The sequence below is a fragment of the Lygodium microphyllum genome, chromosome 30, assembly GCF_053477565.2.
Source record: "Lygodium microphyllum isolate KBCC chromosome 30, Lygodium_microphyllum_v1.1.10, whole genome shotgun sequence".
Taxonomy (NCBI): Eukaryota; Viridiplantae; Streptophyta; class Polypodiopsida; order Schizaeales; family Lygodiaceae; genus Lygodium; species Lygodium microphyllum.
The window spans coordinates 20,891,632-20,913,441 of NC_141164.1; the positions used below are offsets into that span (position 1 = coordinate 20,891,632).

Here is a 21,810-nt window from a genome sequence, read left to right on the forward strand (position 1 = left end):
ATTCATGTATCATAGTATTATTCTTAAGGCTTGGTGGGTAGCTCAAGGAGTAGTATAACAATCAGACAAGGGTTGTTGCTAATAGCTGTTGTTGCTAATAGCTGTTGATGCATCTACTGCATCTTCAGTCTGCTAATACTACATTTTGTTCATCCTCAACCTCTCCAAGCCTTGCCACAGTGAGCTGTTTTCTTGACTAAAACACGAATTATTCGTGCCGGTTGGGTGAAGTGTGGGTGCTCCATCCTCTGTGATGGATGGAGTGACGGAAAAAAGAGAGAGATTATTAATATACTTGTCAGTGCTTGTACTATGTACTGCTTATCTATATTTATATTATGATGTTTACATCTCACTAAGATGTGTATTTATCATTATGTTGTGCAGATGCATGAGCTTTAGGATCGATTGACGCTATGCAGGTGGGATTGAGACATGTAGGTTTAGCACACAAGTCTAGTAGCTTCAAGAGCGATTGTAGATGGAGGTCTTGCATACATGCATCTCATAACATTGGGCAAAGCACTACTTGCATTTGACAGGCCATGTTGCATGTGATCCATCTCACCATTGCATAGAGCCTAGTGTAGCCTTATATCCTACATCTCCTACAAATGTAGCTACCGGATGGGCATTGGATAACAATGTAGTATAGAGCTTTTGTGATTTGACATGTCATTTACAAGCACATCCGGCAAGCCATTATAGAGGTGGGTCTACATTCGTGAATATTTTATGTTTGATCTTTTATATTTTATGCTTCCTGATCGTCAAGTATTACGTACTTGTAGGGAACGATAGGCCAAACCTCGAGATATTGCAGTTGGTAGCAACACACAGGTGGGGATTAGGACCTATGTGAGTTGTGGATCTAGAAGCTCTTCTACTCCGATTACTCGTGTTTTAGAGGATTCTCTTGTTCAAGAGCTAGAGTATGATAAGCATGGCAACCTCCTTAGCGATGGGGTTTTGTTCCATACACATTAGACATCTAGTGATGACTATGAGTCTCATTTGAGTGGCAAGTTTGAGGACTCGTCTGACTAGTAGCTTTGAAACTTGACTCTTATGTGTATTTGTGATTTTAGAAAGGTAAAACTAAGACTCTCATGTTAAACTAAGTAATATTTACTAGACTATCCCTTAATTTTCAATGTATTTTTTAATGACCCTACAAAACATCGGATTTTATTCGACATTTTTTTGTGTACGTTTGGTACTATACTAAGTCCATAGATTGGATGGATCGGAGGATCATACCTAACTACCTTGGGATCCATAGATGGTGGTGGTGTAGAAGATGAGATATACCACTCTTAGAGACCATGATGGATGGAGAAGGAAAGGGTGTTAATGGCCCCATTGTGATTGCTTTGCCAAGTCAAGTCTAGACATCATTTTGGCTAATTGAGGCTCTTTGAATCTTTGTGCCACATTTTCAATTAAAATGTTAAATTTGGGCAAAATGGCCGAGGTTTGGGCATGGACATTGATATTTGATTTTTTGGATTAAAATATTCTTTTTATGCAAAGAAAAGCAAAGGAAAGGCAGAAAAAATGCGACTCAATTTTGTGTGCCATTTTTGGGAAGATGGAGGTGGTTTTTGAGCAGTCTTGGCTTAAAAGGAGAGGCGTTTTACAACATAGTGGTAGTTTTCTCTCTCTTCCTTGCATGCATACATGTAAAGACAAGCTATTTTCTCATCTCCTCTAGACATGATCAAGGCAGAATTGCAGAGTGCAAGGCTAGAAAGGATTACATTGTGCTAGTAAAAGATGGGCTGTTTTGGACAATGTAGACTTGCTGTCTAGGGTTGCATGTAGGTTGTGTTGTGGTTTTCTCTATCCTTAGTGGGCACCATTGTTGCGGTTGGTAGCTATCTTGCATCACGCACATGTGCTTTTTTCAGTTTTGCACAAGTTTGTTGCAAAGGATCGATTGTAGTCTCTCTTCTATAAGCAAAGGTAGGACTGTCTAATATTGTGTAGGGCTGAGTTGAAGTGTTTGGGATTTAGAGTAGATTTGTTGTCAGATAGTGTGCATGTTGTGCATCACTTTCTCTCTCTAGAAAATTAGGAGAAAGAGAATTGCACGCAACCGATTTATTTCTTGCCCCATCGCTAAGAAAATCTGGTCATTCTTGTCAGCCGTTTGGCGAGCGGTGGTTGCTTTCTCGCTACGCCCCTTTGATTGGGTTTTTGTGCAGCCCAAATACCCCACACAGGCACAGCCACATATGAAGATCGCTTTTCACTTTCTTCGATATTGGGGCTGTTGGCATAACTGGACCATTCGGAATGCTTTTCTTTTTTATTCCGCCTATAATGTTCAGCGGCATATTGCTAGGCTTAAGGGTCTCTTGTATTGGTAGATAGATCTTCTCCAGCATTTTGACATGCTCTCTCGGGAGGACTTACGTCCCTGGCATATGGCAATTTTCTCTGCGTCTTTGCCATGACTTTGTAACTCTTTGGTCGTCTAGTTTTTGTAGAGAGACAGTGTGTGCTTTACACATGATGGGGTAGAGCCATCGTGTATCTTGTAATCATGTAAACTTGTACCCGTTTTCGTAATTAATACAATTACCTTTTACGAAAAAAAAAGAATTGCACACAACTTGGAAGGTGCTGCAGTCTCAACTATGGTGGCCCACACTTTTCCATGATGCCACGCGATTCGTCAAGCATTGTGACGAGTGCCAACTGACAAAAGTCCCGATTCGCAAGGATCAGATGGAGTTGACCCCAATTATTGCTCGACAACCCTTCGAAAAATGGAGAATCGACTTCATAGGACCCATCAGTCTTGCGGCGCAGTACTCACAAGCCAAGTACATCATTGTGGCCACGGATTACCTCACGAAATGGGCAGAGGCAAGAGCCACACGTAAAAACGACGCTAGGACAACTGCCAAGTTCTTATGGGAGCAAGTGATTTCGCGATTTGGTTGCCCCATTGAACTGGTCAGTGACCAAGGCACGCACTTCATCAACGAAGTGATAGCACATCTCCTGTCCACCTTTCTCATTATCCATCTCAAATCATCTCCATACTACCCTCAGGCGAATGGTCAAGCAGAATCCACGAATAAGATTCTCGTCAATGTCCTAACCAAAGTAGTCTCAGTCTCACGTAGAGACCGGGACAACAAGCTTATGGCAGCTTTGTGGGCTTACCATACAGCTTATAAAACGGCTGTCGGTCAAATCCCGTTTAGGCTGACCTATGGAACAGAAGCAATCCTACCCTTAGAATTCTTTGTTCCTAGCCTAAGAATAGCCCTTCAAGAACGATGGGAAGGGAAGGAGGCATGGACGCAACGCTTGGTCGAGCTTGAAAGCCTATCAGAGACCCGTCTTCTAGCCACCCATGCACTTATATGTGAGAAGGCCCATCGCAAGAGTTGGTTTGACAAGCATGTCAAGCTGCGCGACTTTGAACAGGGCGACTTAGTGCTCCTCTACTCCGTTAAGGGACATAAATAGAAAATGAAATTTTGAGGCCTTGGACCCTTCAAAGTTCGTGTGATTAGCCACACAGGCAATGTCGAACTCGAAACCTTAGACGGTGAGGGAATAGGCTTCTTCAATGACAGTCGTGTCAAGAAGTACTACCCTCCCACCCATCCTTTGCACGAGCCCCCGATGTTAGAACCGCTTGTCAAAGTACGAGTGGCCATAATCACTGAGATTGATGACGAGGATGAGAAAGCTGTAGAGCCCGCATACCTCCATATAACGGTCATTGCAAAACAAACCTGCGCTTTCAACGCTTTGATCGATGAGGGAGCAGACTTCAAGGTCCTAACTCACGATCATTGGACCAAACTTGGCAGACCACCACTTCAGCCCACGAATGCTAAATTAAGCCCATATGGGGCCCATTCCTACGCACTCCTCGGCAAGTGCAAAGTAGCCATTTCTATTGAGTCTGAGACTGTCGCAATGATTTTTTACGTGTTGCCAAATACTAAAGACGCAGGCATGGAGTCGCTGCTAGGGCGCACTTTCAAAAAGCAGACTCACTGCAATGTTGATTATGAGTCGCAACGCATCCACCTCGCAATAGGCAACGTTCGCATTGTCACAGCTTTCAGCAAGGGCTACGCGACTTCATCACTATCCGCAAAGCCACCCATAGAATTCTCCATAATCAAATCTAAGGAGGGGGGTAGTGCGCGGCTGCCACCTCCCAGAATTCAGGAATCACAGCCCGCAGTAGCAAAACATAAGGCTCAACAGCCTAGATTTCAATGGAAGCCTAAGCAGCCGCAACCGTCGCTTAGGAGTCGACGCTCCTATCCTCATAAGACCAAAAACTCTAAATCTAGGAGGCCAAGACGCAGTCACAGAAAGCGCCGCATGATCAAGCAAAGATGGGTCCCTAAAGCCCTCTTACGTGCGCAAGGCTACTACGAGGGAAATACCTGGCTGTGGATCCCTAAGGCCCACACGGCCAAAGGTGCCATTCATACACCGCCCTCAAGCTGGATCAAACCGCATTCCATAAACCCTCAAAACCACAAGGCGCAGTGCTCTCCTGAACCACAACCATCCGCCTCATCCACGCCTAGGCCCAAGAGAGTCCCACAAGTCTACCGGCCCAAACCGCAGGCTCCGTCACAAGAGTCATCACCCGCCGAAGTCAATCCACCTCCCCAACTCCAACCTGAATGCAGCAGCCCGTCCGTCGTGGTTGCTCCTAATCCACTCAACATCCAAGCGGCCCAACCACAAACTCATGAACCCTCCCAACCGCCCATCTTCGTTGTCAAAAGCTCTTGTTCTGTCAAACCTCAACCACCTGCTGTCGGCCTTACGCCCTCCTATGAACGAAAATCCTTTTTAGCACTAGCCGTTGACCTCGCTGAGGACACCGGGGATGACGTGGTGGATTGTATTAAAAGACTAGATGACACTTTCGTGTCACTCGCGCTAAGCTACGACCGCTTGGACTTAGGTCTATTAGAAGAACCCTTTGCAACTAAAGTGCAAAATATGCCTTGCTCTTGGGAAACCTTTGAATTCGCGTTCGCAAAAGCTTCTCGCTCTGTTGCTGAGTTGCTTAATAGCGAAATCTCCAAGGAGCAAGCCATCAAACAGCGCCTTATCACGTCATACGATTCATGAACCACTTCTGCTATCACTGACCAAGAAATCGCGGAGTTATCACAACTCGCTGATAATGGATCACCTTTCTTAAGGCAGTGGTACACTCTTAGGTTGCAATGGGAAGTTGAAGGATGTCGCATAATGACCAACGCTGAGCAATGCCGCGCCATCAAAACAGCAGAGTATGATCCCACTTATGTCGCGTCCACCTCGTATAGAGTGTTAACCACTCTTCGGAGCCGACCCATGAAAGAACACATCAAAGGATACCCCTATCTCGATCGCTTATTGACTGAGGAAGAGTTACACATTACTAGCCGTGTCGACTCTGGTGACTTCCTCACAGATGTTCTCACATACATCACACACGTGGGAATTCGACCCTTTGATTTGGACCGCGAAGCTCAATTGGAATACAATCCAAATTTCTATACTTGGCTCCTTCACAAGTAACTCCTACACCAACATGCCGAAAGCCCTTGACCTTTTGACCCTCCATCCTAGGAAGGATTCTTCTCAAGATGGAAGGGGAGGGGGTAAGGTGAAATGAATCAGATGAGAAATGAATCAAAGGGGGTAAATCAAAGCAAAATCAGGGTGAAATGAATCAGATGAGAAATGAATCAAAGGGGATAAATCAAAGCAAAATCAGTGAAAAACATAAACATATATTATGAAAAAACGGATGGGTAGAAAAATGGGCATGAAAACTTTGAAGTGAAGGGCAAAAAGTCCAAGTCTGAAAAGGAAAATCTACATTGCTTCTTAATGAATTCATTCAAAAAGCATAGAGTTTTTCTTTTCCAGCAATCAGCGAATTAATATGTGGAAAGCACTAATGAAAGTTACAATTTATGGCAGGAACATAAAATGTCGCAGCAAGACCGCGCCCACCGACTCCCGTTCACAGATGAGGAAAGAGAGCAATACCGCATCTACCTAGAGAACCGCGCCTTCAGCCAGCTTAAGTTTCGAACCATCCACAACGTAGAAGTTGTGGTGGCCAAGGAGGAAGCAGCTAGGAGGGTAGTTGAACAATGCAACCTCACGAAGTATCTTGAAAAGTTCTCGCAAGAGCCGGACCACCTGAAGTGCGTGGAGTTCCTCAGAACGTACAACCCAGATCAAGAATGTGGCACTGTGACGGTGGGCAGAGGAGAAAATCAAAGCAGGTATAGGTCCGCTTAGACCCAGCCTTGGTGGAGAAGGCTTTGGGATTGGAGCCAAAGACGGAGAGGAAACAGAAAAGGGATGTTTATGCCATGCTTAAAACGAAGAGGAAAGATGTGCTCACAAATGACGGCATAAGCATCCAAGATATCCCCGACGCAGAAGCCAGGATGCAAGCAAAGCTGATACATGTGCTCTTTTCCAGCCAACGCTACAACTCATTGATGCATCGAATTAGCGTACCTATGCTGGAGAATGTAGTAGCCCATACCCTAGATGAAGTGGACTGGAACGGGTATGTACGAAAAACGATCGACCAGGCAGCCAAAGCATTGGCCCTAGGAAGTGTGCCAGCAAGAGGAGAATCTCTAGCCTCTAAAGCTACAGAAAGAAAGAAAGCCTCCTCCAAAGCCTCCTTTATCGAGTATGGAGGTGTCTTGACTGCACTCATCTAGGAGGCAGTGAAGGAAGCGCAGGATGTAGAAGAAGGAGAATGAGAAATGCCAAAAAGGTCGCCTCCTCACTAGGACAAGGATAGGCCCACCGATAGAACTGAGACAGAGGAAGAAGGGGAAGAACAGACAAGCAAAAAGATAACCGAGAAGCCCAAAAAGAAGACAACGCAGAGAAAGAAGAAGGATGACGAAGGTAGAAAGAAGGAGAGAAGACTTGGAAAGGGCAAAGAAAGAGTCCCTAAAAGAGGCTAAGGAGAGAGAGAGGAAGAAGAGACAGGAGGAAGAGAAGGAGAAAGAAGAATTACAGAAAGCAAAGAAGGCATCGAAACAAGAAGCAGAGGAGAAGAAAAGAAAGGAAAAAGAAGAAAAAGAGAAAAAGAAGGAAGAGTAGAGAAAAGTAGAGGAGGAAAGGAGAAGAAAGGCTGATGAGGAAGAGGAAGAACTAAGAAGGAAGGAGGAAGAGGACCTGGCTGAAGCCACATGCCGGTTCATCGAGCAACAAAGCCGAGCTGATGAATTGGGAAACTTGAGCCCACATAGAGAAGAAGGGCGAGAGTCTAGCACATAGGTGCCAGAGATCGTGCCACCTGCAGTCACTGAGGGCAAGGGCAAGGCCCCAATTCATCCAATTCCTACCCTCCTGGTGCCTTCCACTGAACCCACCACCATCACCCCTAGCATCTCGACCAGTGCCGACGTGTCAAATTTCGTGGCATGGATGCAATACTTCATCAACGAAGAGATGGCCCAGGGACAGAGCACAAAAACTACGGCCACAGGACAAAAGAGGCTAGCTACTGATGCGGAATCCAGGCAAGATCTTAAACGGCAGAAGGTGGAAGCCTCAACCTCACCCATCCACACAACAATGATGCCATTGGCTAACTACGACGAGTACGTCGCCGAGCTGCTCTCCCAATTGGAGAAAGCTAAGGAGGAACGCAAGATAGCCGTGGTTGAGTTGGCAGCTGAGAAGAAATCAGTAGCCACCTTCTAGCTGGATAAAATGAGGATGATAGCCATGCAGCAAAGGGAGATCGCAGATCTCAAACAAGAAATAAAGGCTAAGGATGACAGGGAGGAGCACTGGAGACAACAGCTCGAGAACGAAACCCCTAGGTAGCAAGTCTACACTATCCTAAGTAGTGCATAATTGTTGTTAGAGCACAACAAGATCTCTTTCAACCTTGCACACTACAATTCCACCTTGACCACATTTGGAGGAGATGAGAAAACAGTCTATCTTTGCATGTATGCTTGTGGTGAAGAAATAGAAAATTGCCACTATGCTGTAAAAATAGTTTGTCTTGGCATGTATGCTTGTGGTGAAGAAATAGGAAACTGCCATGATGCTGTAAAAATAGCCACAACCTTTTCCATGCATGCCATCACTACCTCAAAAACTATCCTTGTTTGTTCAAAATTGGCACACAAGCTTGACTTACATTTTTTCAGCATTTTCCTTGAGATTTTTTGTATAAAAATGTATTTTAAATCCAGAAAAATAAATTTCAAATTCAAGACCCAAACTGTGTCTCTATTGTCCAAATTTAATATTTGAATGAGCCAACTCCAAGACAGGTTAAGCCTCTTGAACCTTGAGTCCTCCAACATTGCAGATACCTAACTATTATAAATGATGAAATGTCCTCTACTAGATAAAACATCTTAAGCTCAAAAATTAAATGATGAAGCCTAAGATATGTGTCACCAAGATGTGTTTCTCTAAGTTCGCAATTAACATGTTATTAAGTCCTAGCTCTTCACGGAAGCAAGACATTGCATAAGTTGTGCAAGGCATGGTCACGTTCGTCAATGGTAGGGGTTCAAGAGTTGCGAGCTAGAGATTAATCCATTATTTAATGTGCAAGTGTAAAATGCACATTTCACAATTTGGCAAGTTGGACTGATTTAGATGGGTCAGTGACATAGATACCTAATGGTCTTTACTTTACCTTAGGATGAGGTGCTATTTCATGGAGAAGCAAGGGTAGCTTGGAAAGGCAAAGTATAGGCTGCATTTGTATCAGCCATTAGCTGCCAAGGTCAGTGTGGTATTGAGATATTGATTCTGTGTGTGTGTGTGTGTGTGTGTGTTTGTGTTCACACACACACACACACACACACACACACACACACACACACACATTCCGTGAAGGGTAGTTGTATTAGTTACCAAAAACTCAAAATTTAGAAGTACAACACGACAAGAAGTACAAATGGTCTATACAATTGACAAGGAGACCGATGAAATTCCATTGTGCCAGGAAAGCAAATCCTATCTAGGAGAATATCTGCTAGCTCAATGGTGTCAAGCTGCCAATGGATAAGCCCTCTTCCCCTCTCCCTCCCCCTCCCCCTCACACACACACACACACATGCCCTTGCACGTGTGTGCACACACAAACTAAAGTTTGAATCGTAAAGGAAATAGTTATCTAAGTAGTAGTGTATGGCTTTGTTACACAATTGCTATACGAGATTATAGAACATGCATACTATCTACTAAGATCCAATTTCATTTGATGTGGTATCCATAGAGATATGTGGTTACTTGAGAGGACAATTTTATCCTGCATGAATGTCCCATGGCTTAGAATGGCCTCTTGGATGTAGCAATTTTTAAGATAAAGATTGATTTGTCCTTGTCATGGAAAATTTGTTTGTTGTCTTGTTCTTCATAGTATTGTTTCTTGATTGGAGAAGTTCAGTGGATTTATGCTCGTGGCTTCAAAAATATTTTCTTATGCCAAAAATTCCATATACACTTCCTAACATCTTTAAAATGGAACTAATTGATTGATGTCAATATGTAGGTTGAATTGAAATTTGTGTTGTCAAGAGAAAATTATTATCTTCATCTAAGTGAAAGCTCGTATCTTTCCTTTAGGTGCTAGAATTTGCAAATCCTACAAAGGATCCTGTGATGTCACCCTTATTAGTAGGGTTTTGGTCACTTCTCTACACAGCCCCTGTGGATGGTATGAACTTGAGTTGTTTATATTTTGGCCCCTATGGATGGTACGAACTTGAGTTGTTTGCTTTTGTGATTCATTTGTTTTTAAGAAACATTTTTGCACTTATATCTAGTAACAATTAATATAGACAACTACTCTAGCATCAAAATCATTGGTTAGATTGATGAAATTATTCTTGTGATTTACTCATGGAAACATGAAACAGGAACTGAAACGGAGAACGGGGATGTGGGAATGGGAACAACATTAAAATTTTTAAAATTAAATTTAAAATAATATTTCATTCATAATTCATGTGGAGTACTAAAGCCAATGTCTATAATCCACAATGACAAATTAATATTTCAATCAAGTCATGTAGTGCCGTGGGCAGAGCCAAGACAGGCATGTGAGTGAGAGACAAGCAAGCTATAGGTGACGTTGGTGGGAGCCAGGTGGTAAATTGGGGCAATCGATTGGTCACTTTTCAAGTAAGTTCTATGCCATGTGGCATTCCCTGTCACTTTCCCGACAGGGAATGCGGCATGGAATGCATTCCCTGCCGTGTTCCTTGTCACGAACGTGATTGGGAACGTCCCACCCAATAGGGATACGATTTGGAATGGATTTCGGTCCGAAACAGCATTTTGGCATCTCGGGGGGACTGCTCCGACCGTTCCTTTTCGCTATGGATTTACTATTCATCTAGGATTGAAACTTTCCCCTTGGTTTATAGTGCCATGGAAAGTACATACTATTGTAGACCAAAAGAAAAGTCATATCCATCTTGGTAAATTGGAAATCATTATGCAAAAGGACCAATAATATATTGACATGAAACTTGGCTCTTGTAAGGAAGGAAAAATTTGTGTAATGTAGTGGGAGTGGATTAGCTGTGCTGATTCAAGGAAGAGTGCATCATTACATCCAAGGGAGTAAGTCGGTTGTGCCATGCAAAATCCTCTACATTCTATTGTAACAAGCAATAATTTTCTATAATATTTGTAGTACAAAAAAAGCAAGAACCATTGGAATATATTGCAACTCGAAAGAGCAACAACAAGAGGGAGTCCATCCACCAGCATTCTCCAAACAAAGACTTTGCATTTGAAGGGTGTTTTATTAAGCCAACCCACCATCACCATGGATTTCCACCAAGTTTGGCCTTTGTGGAGGCCCCAAAGGGAATTTCCCTTATGTATCAACCATTCTTGATCCTTAATAAGAAAATGGTATATCTGATTGGTGAATGTAAAGAAATACCTGAGTGCAAAAGATAAACACAAGTGTACAACAAAACACAATGATAGAACAATAGAGCTCAAAGGTGAAGAGAAACTCAGAGTGAAAGAAGAATGAATGAATGCTTAATGTTGTAAACACACTATGCAAGAGTGAATACAAAATGTTGATCCTCCTTATCTTAGAATGGACTGGGGTATAGATGAATTGGAGAGTGCGTCATACTCTGAATGGATCCCAAAATACAGCATGCAGCCTTTAGCTCAAAGTCAGCAGCTGTTGTAAATGGCTGTAAACAACAGTGCAGATGTGGTAGTGTATGAGCAGGGTGGCAGCTAAAGTGCTGGAGCTTGGGCTACAATTGACAAGACGATGTCAGAAGTGTATGGACAAGCTTGTGCAGAAAATGCAGGCTGTACAGCAGTTACCAGGTAGAGAAAAGCTCTGACCACGCAGCAAAGAGTGGAAATCTGCAAATGCAATAGTAGACAGAGGCTGGATAGGGCTCTTGGCTGGTAGACAGCATCATGAACTGAGATATCCTCTGTGAGGGGTGTGGACAGTAGTGGAACATGGCACCAATAGTAGTTGAACTTGCAAAACAAAGGATGGATAGAATGGTTGGGCAGCCTTCTATTTATCGATGTGAATCCTCCCAAAGTTTGGGTCTTCGCTTATGGGACATAGAAACTTTGGTAATTTTTGCGTTTGGGGGCTCTTTTAAAGAGCTAATTAAGGTCTAACTAGTAATTCACCTTGTTTGGTAATTGACCCTTTTGTAGCTTAACAATGGATACGTACTCTAGGAGCAACCATCCTTTATTTCTCCAAACTTTCTAGGAGCTACATAGGTCAAAGCACAGAAAGGGCTGCCAAACATATAAGGATCCTGAAATGGTTTTCCATAAATTATGGTATCCTTTGAGTACAACAAAAGTCCTTTGCATTGGCCAAAATGACATCAAAGTTTTCCATGTGTATAGAAGCACATCAACAATAGAAACTAGCCCGAGCCTTGCCATTCTGTTCACCTTGGGTCGAGCGTCTTGTTTTCCTTACCATGAAACAAGCTCAGAAGTAGCCAACATTTCTGCTTGTAGAGAATTGGCTTGCAAGTGATCATTGCTTGGATGCTAGGAAGACTTCTCAAGCACCACTTTTCATGAACAGACTAGATGAGTTAGTAACATCAAAGATTTAGTGTTGGCAGGCTGATCAACATTGATAACATGCCACCATGCGGCTTGAATTCAACTATTGCCATGCATGTTACTCCTACCTTCCAGAAATAATCATGCTATGGAAACCCAAGGTTGCTGAACAACACAAATGGCTTCAAACAAAGACCATTAAAGTGCTATCATGTTTGTATCCACATCTACAGTTGCTACTTCCCCCATTTTTTAATGTGTACATATATGATCCTAAGAAATCCAAGTAATGCTAGAATGTGTGGAGTCCTTTTTTCAGAGTATGAAACGAATACATCATGTGATTTCCCACATGTTGGTCTTCAACCAATATGGCAATGGCAAGTAATACGAAATCATGGGCATCATGATTTTCTAAGAAATCTTTATACACACATGGAAAGGCCATGCTTGTGATTTCCAATAGGAAAATTTGTCAATAATGCAAGTGGATATCCAATCAAGTAATTCCTTACACAAGACTTGCATCCCCATGGGATATTCCAAATGTCTAGTAATATTACCTTGTGTTACTGCCTCCCTTTGCCATCCCAAGGCTAGCAAGTCTCGTTCTATGTAGCTGATGAGAGCTGATTTGGTGGTGTTAATATGCAATCCTCAAGCCAATGCAAACAAGTCCTATATGTCTATGGCTTTGTCAATGTTGTCCTTTATTTGCTTCCAAGAACACACCTTTCATCCCACCTTTTCCTAGTTGGAGGCATTGCTCCTAGTACGGGGCAACCTTGTGGACTCTTCCTAGCATTGGTCTTGTGATTCTAGGCATCATTTGAAGCTCCTAGCATCAGCCATTGATTCACAATTTGTGACAGTTTGCTGTCATACAGTTCAAGACAACACTTCACTTATTGTTTAGAGGTTACTTATGCTTCTTGGGATGTCTATTTGATGCCGGATCATCTAGGCATGTTATGCCAATGTATTGGAGTGCTATGGGACTGATTTGAGCACTCTTTTGCTCATTTTTAGAAAGGTTTTTTACTGCTGTAATAAGTGGGGCTGAATGCTATTTTATCAATGAAATCATATGCCTATTTCTTTGGGGTGCTTATTGACTACGTAGGTTGATATACTGATGCTTATGGTTCATGTTACATGCTTGGTTATGCTTCCGGATTGTTTTTGTGAGATTGAAGCTTTGAATCTTGACATTGGCTGTCCTTAACTGTTATGCACGGTTGTTTGATACTCCAATAAGCGTTTTGCAAGTTACTTGGGTTGCATGCTCCCAGATATATGCTACTTGGATCTTGGATGTATGGATACCTTCCACATGATGTTTTGAGCTTTGTTTGCTCGTTTGGCATTCGACTTTTATTCTAGTGGGAGCCACTACTTGACACTTGGATATTACATTGAGCATTTGGATACGTAGTTGAGCTTGAGGATCTTTCAGTGAGACCCTGGGACTTGGTGACATGTCCATGCTCTTGTCATGCTTTATGTGCACAGTTGATGCTTAGTGGGCTGATTTGACATTCCTTTTGGGCCGACGCCTATCTTTGTGACGATATTGTTAGTGAAGTATACATCTTGGTTGGTTATGTATTGAGCTTCTATTACATTGCTCAGATTGTTGTGCCTTCAGTTGGTCTCTTTTGTTACCTGTGAGGCCCACTCTATGCATGATGGTTATGCCTATAGGATGTATTCTAGTTTGACACATTGATTCTTTGACAGTTCTCAGTTCTAGTCACATATTCCCTCATTGTAAGTTGGAGCTATTCCTTGGCAGTTGCAGTTACAGATTACTGCATTGTTTATGTGAGTAGTCACCTTCATTTGACAGTTCTTTGCATTGAGTTTGTGGACAGTTTTTTATTCACTCAGTACCCCTTGTTTTCAGCTTGATTTGGCACTGGTTTTAGGGCTGTTTACAGTAATTATAACAGCCTGTTTTGACAATTTATGCATTTGTTTTCCTTCATTATGGCTGGTGACTCGAGTGATAGTGTTATCTTCAATATTGATAAGTTGGATGGCACCAACTATAGCTCTACTACTGAAGGCCCAAATCTAGCAAGTTTTAGTGCGGAAAATGCAGGTTAGGCGTTTGAAACATAAGGGTGTCAAGGCCGAACTTATTGATCGAGAGGATTGGGCTGAATTAGATGAGCTATGCAAGTCCATCATCATATTATCCCTCTCTAAGCAGGTGTTCTATAATGTTGTCTCTAATGGGCCGTCCACATGGAAATTATGGTAAAAGATTTACAATGTCTATGACAAGCAGAGCCCCGCTTCTTAAATATATTGGCTGAAACAACTCATGGACCTTAACATGAAGGAGGGCATTCTATGTCAGCCCACTTAAATGAGTTTCATTCCATTATTAGTTATTTGTCTTCATAGGGGATTGAATTCCAAGGCACTCTTTTTCCCTTGTTCCTCTTAGTTGCATTGCTTGAATCATGGGATACCTTTTATACTGCTATGTGTGCCAACATACCTACTAATGGGTTATAGTTGCAGGATGTACAGGATGCACTCTTGACTGAAGAGGTTAACAAAAAGGATGTCGATGCTTCCGGCACCTCTCATGTTTTAATAGTTAGAGACAATAATGGTAGGAGCGGTAATGACCGTTGTGGGAGAAACTCTTAATAGTCTCGCTCTTAGTCACATGGACAGTCTCATAGTAAGTCCCATGGCCGTAAGTTCTCATCGACTGCTCATTACTATAGGAAAGTAGGGCATATTCAGCCACAATTCCATAGGATGCATGAGAAAAAGTGCAAAGAAAAAGGAAAGGGTAAAGTACAAGACAAAAATGATTATCATAGCATTGTCCTAGTAAGTCTAGTGTTAAGATTGAAGATATTAATGTTGTACAGACTGATTTTGATGATGATTTCATACTTACAGCTTCTTCTATTGATATTTCACAACTAACTGATACTTTATTAGGGTATACTTAGTGTTGGTTTCTAGATTCAGGGGCTTCCTTTCATGTGACCTCTCATAGAGTGTGGTTTCACTCCTATCGTAGTTTGACTGGATTTGTCTGTTTAGGTAATGACTTGGCACTCAAGATAGTTGGTATTGGTAATGTCCAGTTGTAGTTTAGTTTAGGTTGTATATTTACTCTTGGTGATGTACGTCATGTACCGGTTCTTACGAAGAGTCTTATCTCTATTGACACTTTAGATGATGCACATTATGTAGTTTCTTTTGGTGATTCCTCATGGAAGTTTACCCGTGGAAATCTTGTTATTGTATGTAGTGCCAGGTCCAATATTCTCTACCTCTTGCTTGTATTTGGGTCAGTTGACCATATTTTAGAAGTGAATGTAGTTCCACATGTATCTCTTTGGCATTGTCGCCTTGGACATATGTCCTTAAAAGGAATGAAAATGCTTACCCGTTTGCAATATCTTCTACCCCTTCACTATAAGTGCTTTGAGTCTTGTGATCGTTGTTTATATGGCAGGTAGATGTGAAGAAAACTGCTAGGGTTTACATTGAGGAGACACAGAGTATACGACCACGATAGAAACACAAAGAGACGGACACAGACACAGACACAGAAAGCAAAACTCAAGCCCTAAATTCAAAACTCAAAACTCAAAACCCAAACACAGAAACTCAAACACAAACAGAAGATGGGAAAGAATAACACAACTCTGAAGTGAATGAATAGTGCAAATGAATATAAGAGTGTATAGATACTCAAGAGCAGAGCAGTGTGTCGGAGAGTGGCATCCATCGGAGACGGATCCCAAGTCTGTGACTACCAGTCGGACTGCAAGATAGAGAGGATGTAGCAAATGCAGGTCTCAGGAGGACTTGGAGCACCAAACGCAAGCTGGATAGATGACGAAGAGGGCTGACAATTGTCGCCTGGTGTGGAGAAGTTGTCATCTGATAGAGGAAGCTGTCACCTAATGATGGAGATGGGCTGCCAGCTGTCATCTACACACTGGAGGAGCAAATGCAGTAGTAGGTGTGCCAGTAGTCTGTTTGGTTGGAAGCCATGTGTGTGTGGATCGATGACTGAAATCTGCACTCAAGGGTGTGAAACCTGCACAGACAGAATAAGACTAAATGGGAGCAGCCTATCTATTTATAGATGTTGAAGGGCACCTCAAAGAATTAGGGTTTTTGGGGGACCATTGAAACTCTCTCGGACCGCTCCCCTTTTTAGGGCTTTTCATTAATTAAGTGTGTTTTGGTGCTGTTTAAGAATGCTAATTAGCTGAAAAGTGTGTTTTAGCTCAACACTCTCTCTTAGGCCCAAAATGGAGCCGAAAGGTTAGGCCAACCACTTTGATTTTTACTTACCCCAAGGTGTTCCACCTGAGAGCAACCAGGGTATCGGACAAAGGGTACATGTCGGCTACCCAGTGGGCTACCAAGACTATAGAGGCAATGGTTTTTTTACCAAGGGAGTCTAAGTAGTCACCCAAAAGAGGACATGGCATCGGACAAAGGGTGCACGTCGGCTGCCCAGTGTGCTACCAAGCCCTACGAAGGCAGGTGAAACCACATTGAACTTTTTTTTGGTTTTAAGTGTGAGTTAAATGTTATGGGATGTGGCTGATTGAGTGACAGTGACCCAAAAGACAAAAGGGTACACCCAACACATCACAAAATAGTACAAGCTTACCCATCCACTCAAGGGTGTCGATGATGAGGAAATAAAAAGGTGATGAGGTATCCTTGTGATGGAGTATGGTGGTGTGGTGACAACAACTGCCGGTGGAAACAACTTAGGATCCGCTCAAGTGGTGCTCTGCACAATGAGATACAAAGTATGCTACATGCTGAAGAATGCTCATGCAGCACGTGTCACTTGGACAGTGTCCCTCGTGGAAAAAATTTTCACTTGCCCAAGCACCTTAGTACAAAGATGATAAAATCATGCAATGCAAAGGGGAAGGTATAACAGGGGGAAAAAGCTGATGTCGAAGATAAAGTGCTGAGGCCTATAGGATACCAAGAAGGGTAGGAACCCTCTCTCAACTTGGATGTAGATGCCAAAGAAGGAAGAGGAGCCTAATGTCAGTCTTCTATGGTGTTGAGAACCATAAGGAATGGAAGAAGATGATGAAGATGAAGTGGATGAAGCACCCCTTTGGAAGAGCAAGGTAGAAGTGACTGCCATGATAGCATCAAGAGAGATGCTACACGATCTGCCTTGGGAGGGGAAACCGCCATGTTGGAAGAAGAGCAATCACTCCTAGGATGATGAAACCATGAAAGGAACGATGCACATCCCCACGTCTCGAGCCCAAGTAGGACCAAAGCAATTTGCAAGTTAGCCCTACATTGAAAGACAAAACCTTGCAAAAGAGATGAGAATGTGCAACACAGATGTTAGTGGTGAGATGCTCCAAAGCAAAACATAATAGAGAGAAAGTCTAACTGAAAAGACAATGCAATGAATGTGTATGTGTGTGAGTAAATGCAACGGAAGACTTAAGAAGGGAAAAGCTAAGGACAATGAATCCTATGGGCCCCACTCTAAGAGTGCGAAAAATGGATGCTATACTGACCTAGGGTATCCTAAAGGGCCTAGAGACATGCTAGTCAAAGAAGGTGTCTACCATCGTGTACCTCCAGGAGCAGGGCTCTGCTAAGGGAATGCCTGACGAGGTGTAGCCCCACCGGACTGTGTAGTTGCAACAGTCTGCTGAGGCTTTTTAGGTGGAAGACATTGGGCCTTGGAGTGACACTCCTCGTCCACATGGCTTGCTCTTTGGCAATGTGTAAAAAAACCGGTTTTTCTTAGGGAGTTGCTACCAGATAGGTCTAGATTCTTTGGTTCCATCTGAGAAAGAGGAGTCACCCTTTGATTGGCTTGCCTTCTCATCTTGCGAGTTCTTGCCACTGTTGGTTTTCCCTCCCGAAGAAGAGGCAACCAACCCCCTTTGCTCTGAATAAGGCTATGATGAGGATCTCTTATGGACTTGATCACGCAGCCTCGCGTAACGCAAGAATTTGCACTCAAACTCGTAGAAGGTTGGCAATCGAGGCTGTGAGATGATGTGCTGAATGAAATTGAAGCATTTTTCAAGCAACTTATTCAAGAAGAACGTAACTTAATCGTCATTTGACTTTGGAGAGCCAGTAGTGGCTAATTCGGTGAGTAACCACCTATATTCGGCTAGCTTGACTTTCAGATCATCCCCTTTCTTAATAGAGAACTCTTGAAGCTCAAAGTCGAGATTTATGTGCCGAGTACAACTCGGGCCGCATATTGATGGAGAAGGTGATTCCAACACTCTAACGCGAGCATGAAGTGTTGTAACTAAGAGTGAAACTCAAGAAGCAATCCCTACATCAGCTCAACATTGGTTGTGGCATTGCAGGCTTTCCATTGACGGAGGTAGTCAGGGTGAGCTAGTCGAGGGTTTCGGCATCGGCTCTAGACCAATGACGAGGTCCCAAAGACCCTAAGACTCAAGCACTTGTTGCATGAAATTCGACCAAGTGGTAAAATTTGACCCATTAAAACGAGTCTTATTCGTGAAGGCATTCTTGGCCGTTGCAACAGGAGTGGTAGTGCTCAAAGATGGGTAGTGTGAAAAAGTGTAATGGGGGTAAGATGGGAGAGTGGAGTGCACTTGGGAATGGGCCCGAGAGTGCCCACCAAGCATGTGGGTAGTATCTATCCATAGGTAAGGATGGGCTAACTAGACATGGGCATGGTAGCCATATGAGCAGCTCATGGTGGAGGTGGGATGGGAACACGTGGAGCAGAAGATGGAAATCCTTGCACAGGTGTAACCCAAGGTAAGTGGGATGACGCACCATAATCCGAGGATGGAATCCCCTGCATCTGAGTGGTCATGTGAGAGGTGAATATGGGGATAGTGAGGGGACTGCACATCACAGCTGTCCCAGGTGCTACGGGTGTGCTGATTTGTGGAAATGTGAGAGGCATTGTGTTAACCCCTAACGAAGTATCATGGCGCAAAGAGGTAGAGAATGGGGTAGAGAAGGAGAAGGTGCTAGGAGTGGAGATGGAAGATCCAACCCCTAGTGTGTGTGAAGTGGATGTGGAGTGTAATCTGAGATTTTGAAAGGATGAAGAGAGATGATCAAGGATGGAGGTAGAAGAGGGTGGGATGGGAGGGAAGTGAGAAGTGTGTTTTACATGCTCAAATGAAATAGAAACTGTAGATGTACCTAAATTCTGTTTGCTTCGTGAGCCCCCTCTATTAAAGTTCACATACGCAAAGCCATTCGGATCCTGCACCTCAAAAGAAGAAACAAGCGAGGCTTTTGATTCATTCAACTCAAAAGGATTGTACAAACCTAACATTGGACTTGGCTAAAATGATGAAGATGGATCGCCAGATGCTCCAAATGCCGTATGTCCTTCATGATCAAAGAGGTAGCTAGTCTCATCAACCGGTCCAAATGTGGTAGCAAAGCTTGTAGGAGTGTAAACATTATCGTACTTGTTGTGATAGTACTCCTCAAAGTCCTCCTCTGTCATGTTAGTGAAATCTGGAATAGGAATAGAAAAAGAAGGTGAAGGTGAAAGTGGAGTGTCGTCCTCCTCACCGAGTCCATAATGCCGTTTCAGGGCCTCCAGTGATGGAGAAGCCCGATAGGACATCATAGGAACTGGAGAGGAAGGTGTTTGGGACATTGTGATTCTGTTACAAGTCGTATTGTGTGCCTCACACAAAGACTAGCTCTCCACAATATATGCAGGATACTCTTTAGAAAAGCATTGGCTCTGATATCATGTGAAGAAAACTTCTAGGGTTTGCACTGAGGAAACACAAAGTGTATGACCACGACAGAAACACAAAGAGACAAACACATACATAGAAAGCAAAACTCAAACCCTTAACGCAAAACTCAAAACTCAAACCCTTAACGCAAAACTCAAAACTCAAACCCCAAACACAAAACTCAAAACCCAAACACAGAAACTCAAACACAAACAGAAGAAGGGAAATAATAACACAACTCTGAAGTGAATGAATAGTACAAATGAATGTAAGAGTGTACAGATACTCAAGGGTAGAGCAGTGTGTCGGAGAGTGACGTCCACCGGAGACGGATCCCAAGTTTGTGACCACCAATCAGAGTGCAAGATGGAGAGGATGCAGCAAACGCAAGTGTCAGGAGGACCTGGAATACCAAACGCAAGCTGGATAGATGACGAAGAGGGCTGGCACTTGTCGCCTGGTGTGGAGAAGCTGTCGTCTGATAGAGGAAGCTGTCACCTAATGATGGAGATGGGCTGCCAGCTGTTGTCGACACACTGGAGGAGCAAACGCAGCAGCAGCAGGTGTGGCAGTAGTCTATGGGACTGGACAGCCATGTGTGTGTGGACTGATGGCTTCAGAGTAGTCTGTGTGGGGCTGGACAGCCATGTGTATGTGGACTGATGGCTGAAATCTGCAGTTAAGGGTGTGAAACCTGCATAGACGGAATGAGGCTGAATGGGGCCAGCTTGTCTATTTATAGATGTTGAAGGGTGCCCCAAAGAATTAGGGTTTTTGGGGGACCACTAAAAATATCTTAGACCACTCCCCTTTTTAGAGTTTTTCATTAATTAAGTGTATTTTGGGGCTGTTTAAGAATGCTTATCAGCTAAAAAGTGTGTTTTAGCTCAACAATGGACATAATACACATAAAAGGTTTGGTATGACATGCATGGGTGAGCCATTGGCTCTCGTTCATTTGGATATATGTGGTCCCATGCCTTGCAAGTCGTTAGGGTGGTGTAAAGTATTTCGTTACTTTCATCTGACTCATAAATACAAAGCACTAGGTGGTTTAGAGAGGATATGCTCACAAGTATAGTTCCAAGAACCCCACACCAAGATGTGGCTCTTTTGATACATTGGTCACATCCATACTACTCTATGGGGTACAAATATGGGGGCCCATTTTTGACCATCGTAGTAGATCAAGCCGAACTTATGAGACAGATGGAGGTCAATGAAGAGACCACAAGTGCCCATGATATCGAGGATGATAAGATGTAAGGCCTCGGTTCCACATGAGATTAATAGAGCTGAGCTAGCAGCTATACTGATTGTGCTAGCGGCTCTCACTCAATCAATCACATATATACACATATAGCTTATGGCCCGTACACAAATATGCTTATGGCCCGTACACAAATATGCACAACTGGCTCTTGAGTCCTCTAGACAACTTGCTAGAGAGGGTGATGCTTCATGTTGGTATGCATTGATGTTGGCCTAGTTTGAGCGGTTGGAAATGGAGGAAAAGAGAAAATGAACACAAGACAGTGAGTGAGCTGAAGCAAGAGTATAGAGTATACTTGCTGAACTGAAAGATAGAGTGAAAGTACAACACTAAGTTAGGTCATGGGTTGACCTAACCAGCCTTCCACAAACTAACTAGAGTTAGGCTAACTTACTCTAGTCCCTAGTATCACTACTTCAATGCCAAAGACACTAGGTACACACGTACACTAAATTGACACTTATTGGCAAATTCTAACATCGCCCTGCAGTTTCAATGTGATGAAGTACAAGGATGATCAATCACCAAAGGGTAATACATTTGAAGTACAAGGATTATCAATCACCAAAGGACTTTTGAAAAGCCTCAAACTGCTCGTGTGGTAATGCTTTTAATGCTTTTGAAAAACCTCAAACTTCTCTACAACATTTTCTTGTGTGGGTATATACATCAAGCTGATCTCTTCTACATAGCATCTCTCTT

The 21,810-nt window shown here is 43.1% G+C and overlaps 1 protein-coding gene across 3 annotated transcripts in view; it reads left to right on the forward strand.

Moving 5' to 3' along the window:
* The window catches only part of LOC148009612 (putative plastid-lipid-associated protein 4, chloroplastic), a 101,484-nt gene that overhangs the window by 42,291 nt on the left and 37,383 nt on the right, over window positions 1-21,810 (forward strand). For all 3 annotated transcript variants that reach the window (XM_087673155.1, XM_087673154.1, XM_087673153.1), the window contains one exon: window positions 9,628-9,718. In XM_087673155.1, coding sequence (XP_087529281.1) covers window positions 9,628-9,718 — 91 coding nt within the window. The remainder of the gene's footprint in view (window positions 1-9,627; window positions 9,719-21,810) is intronic.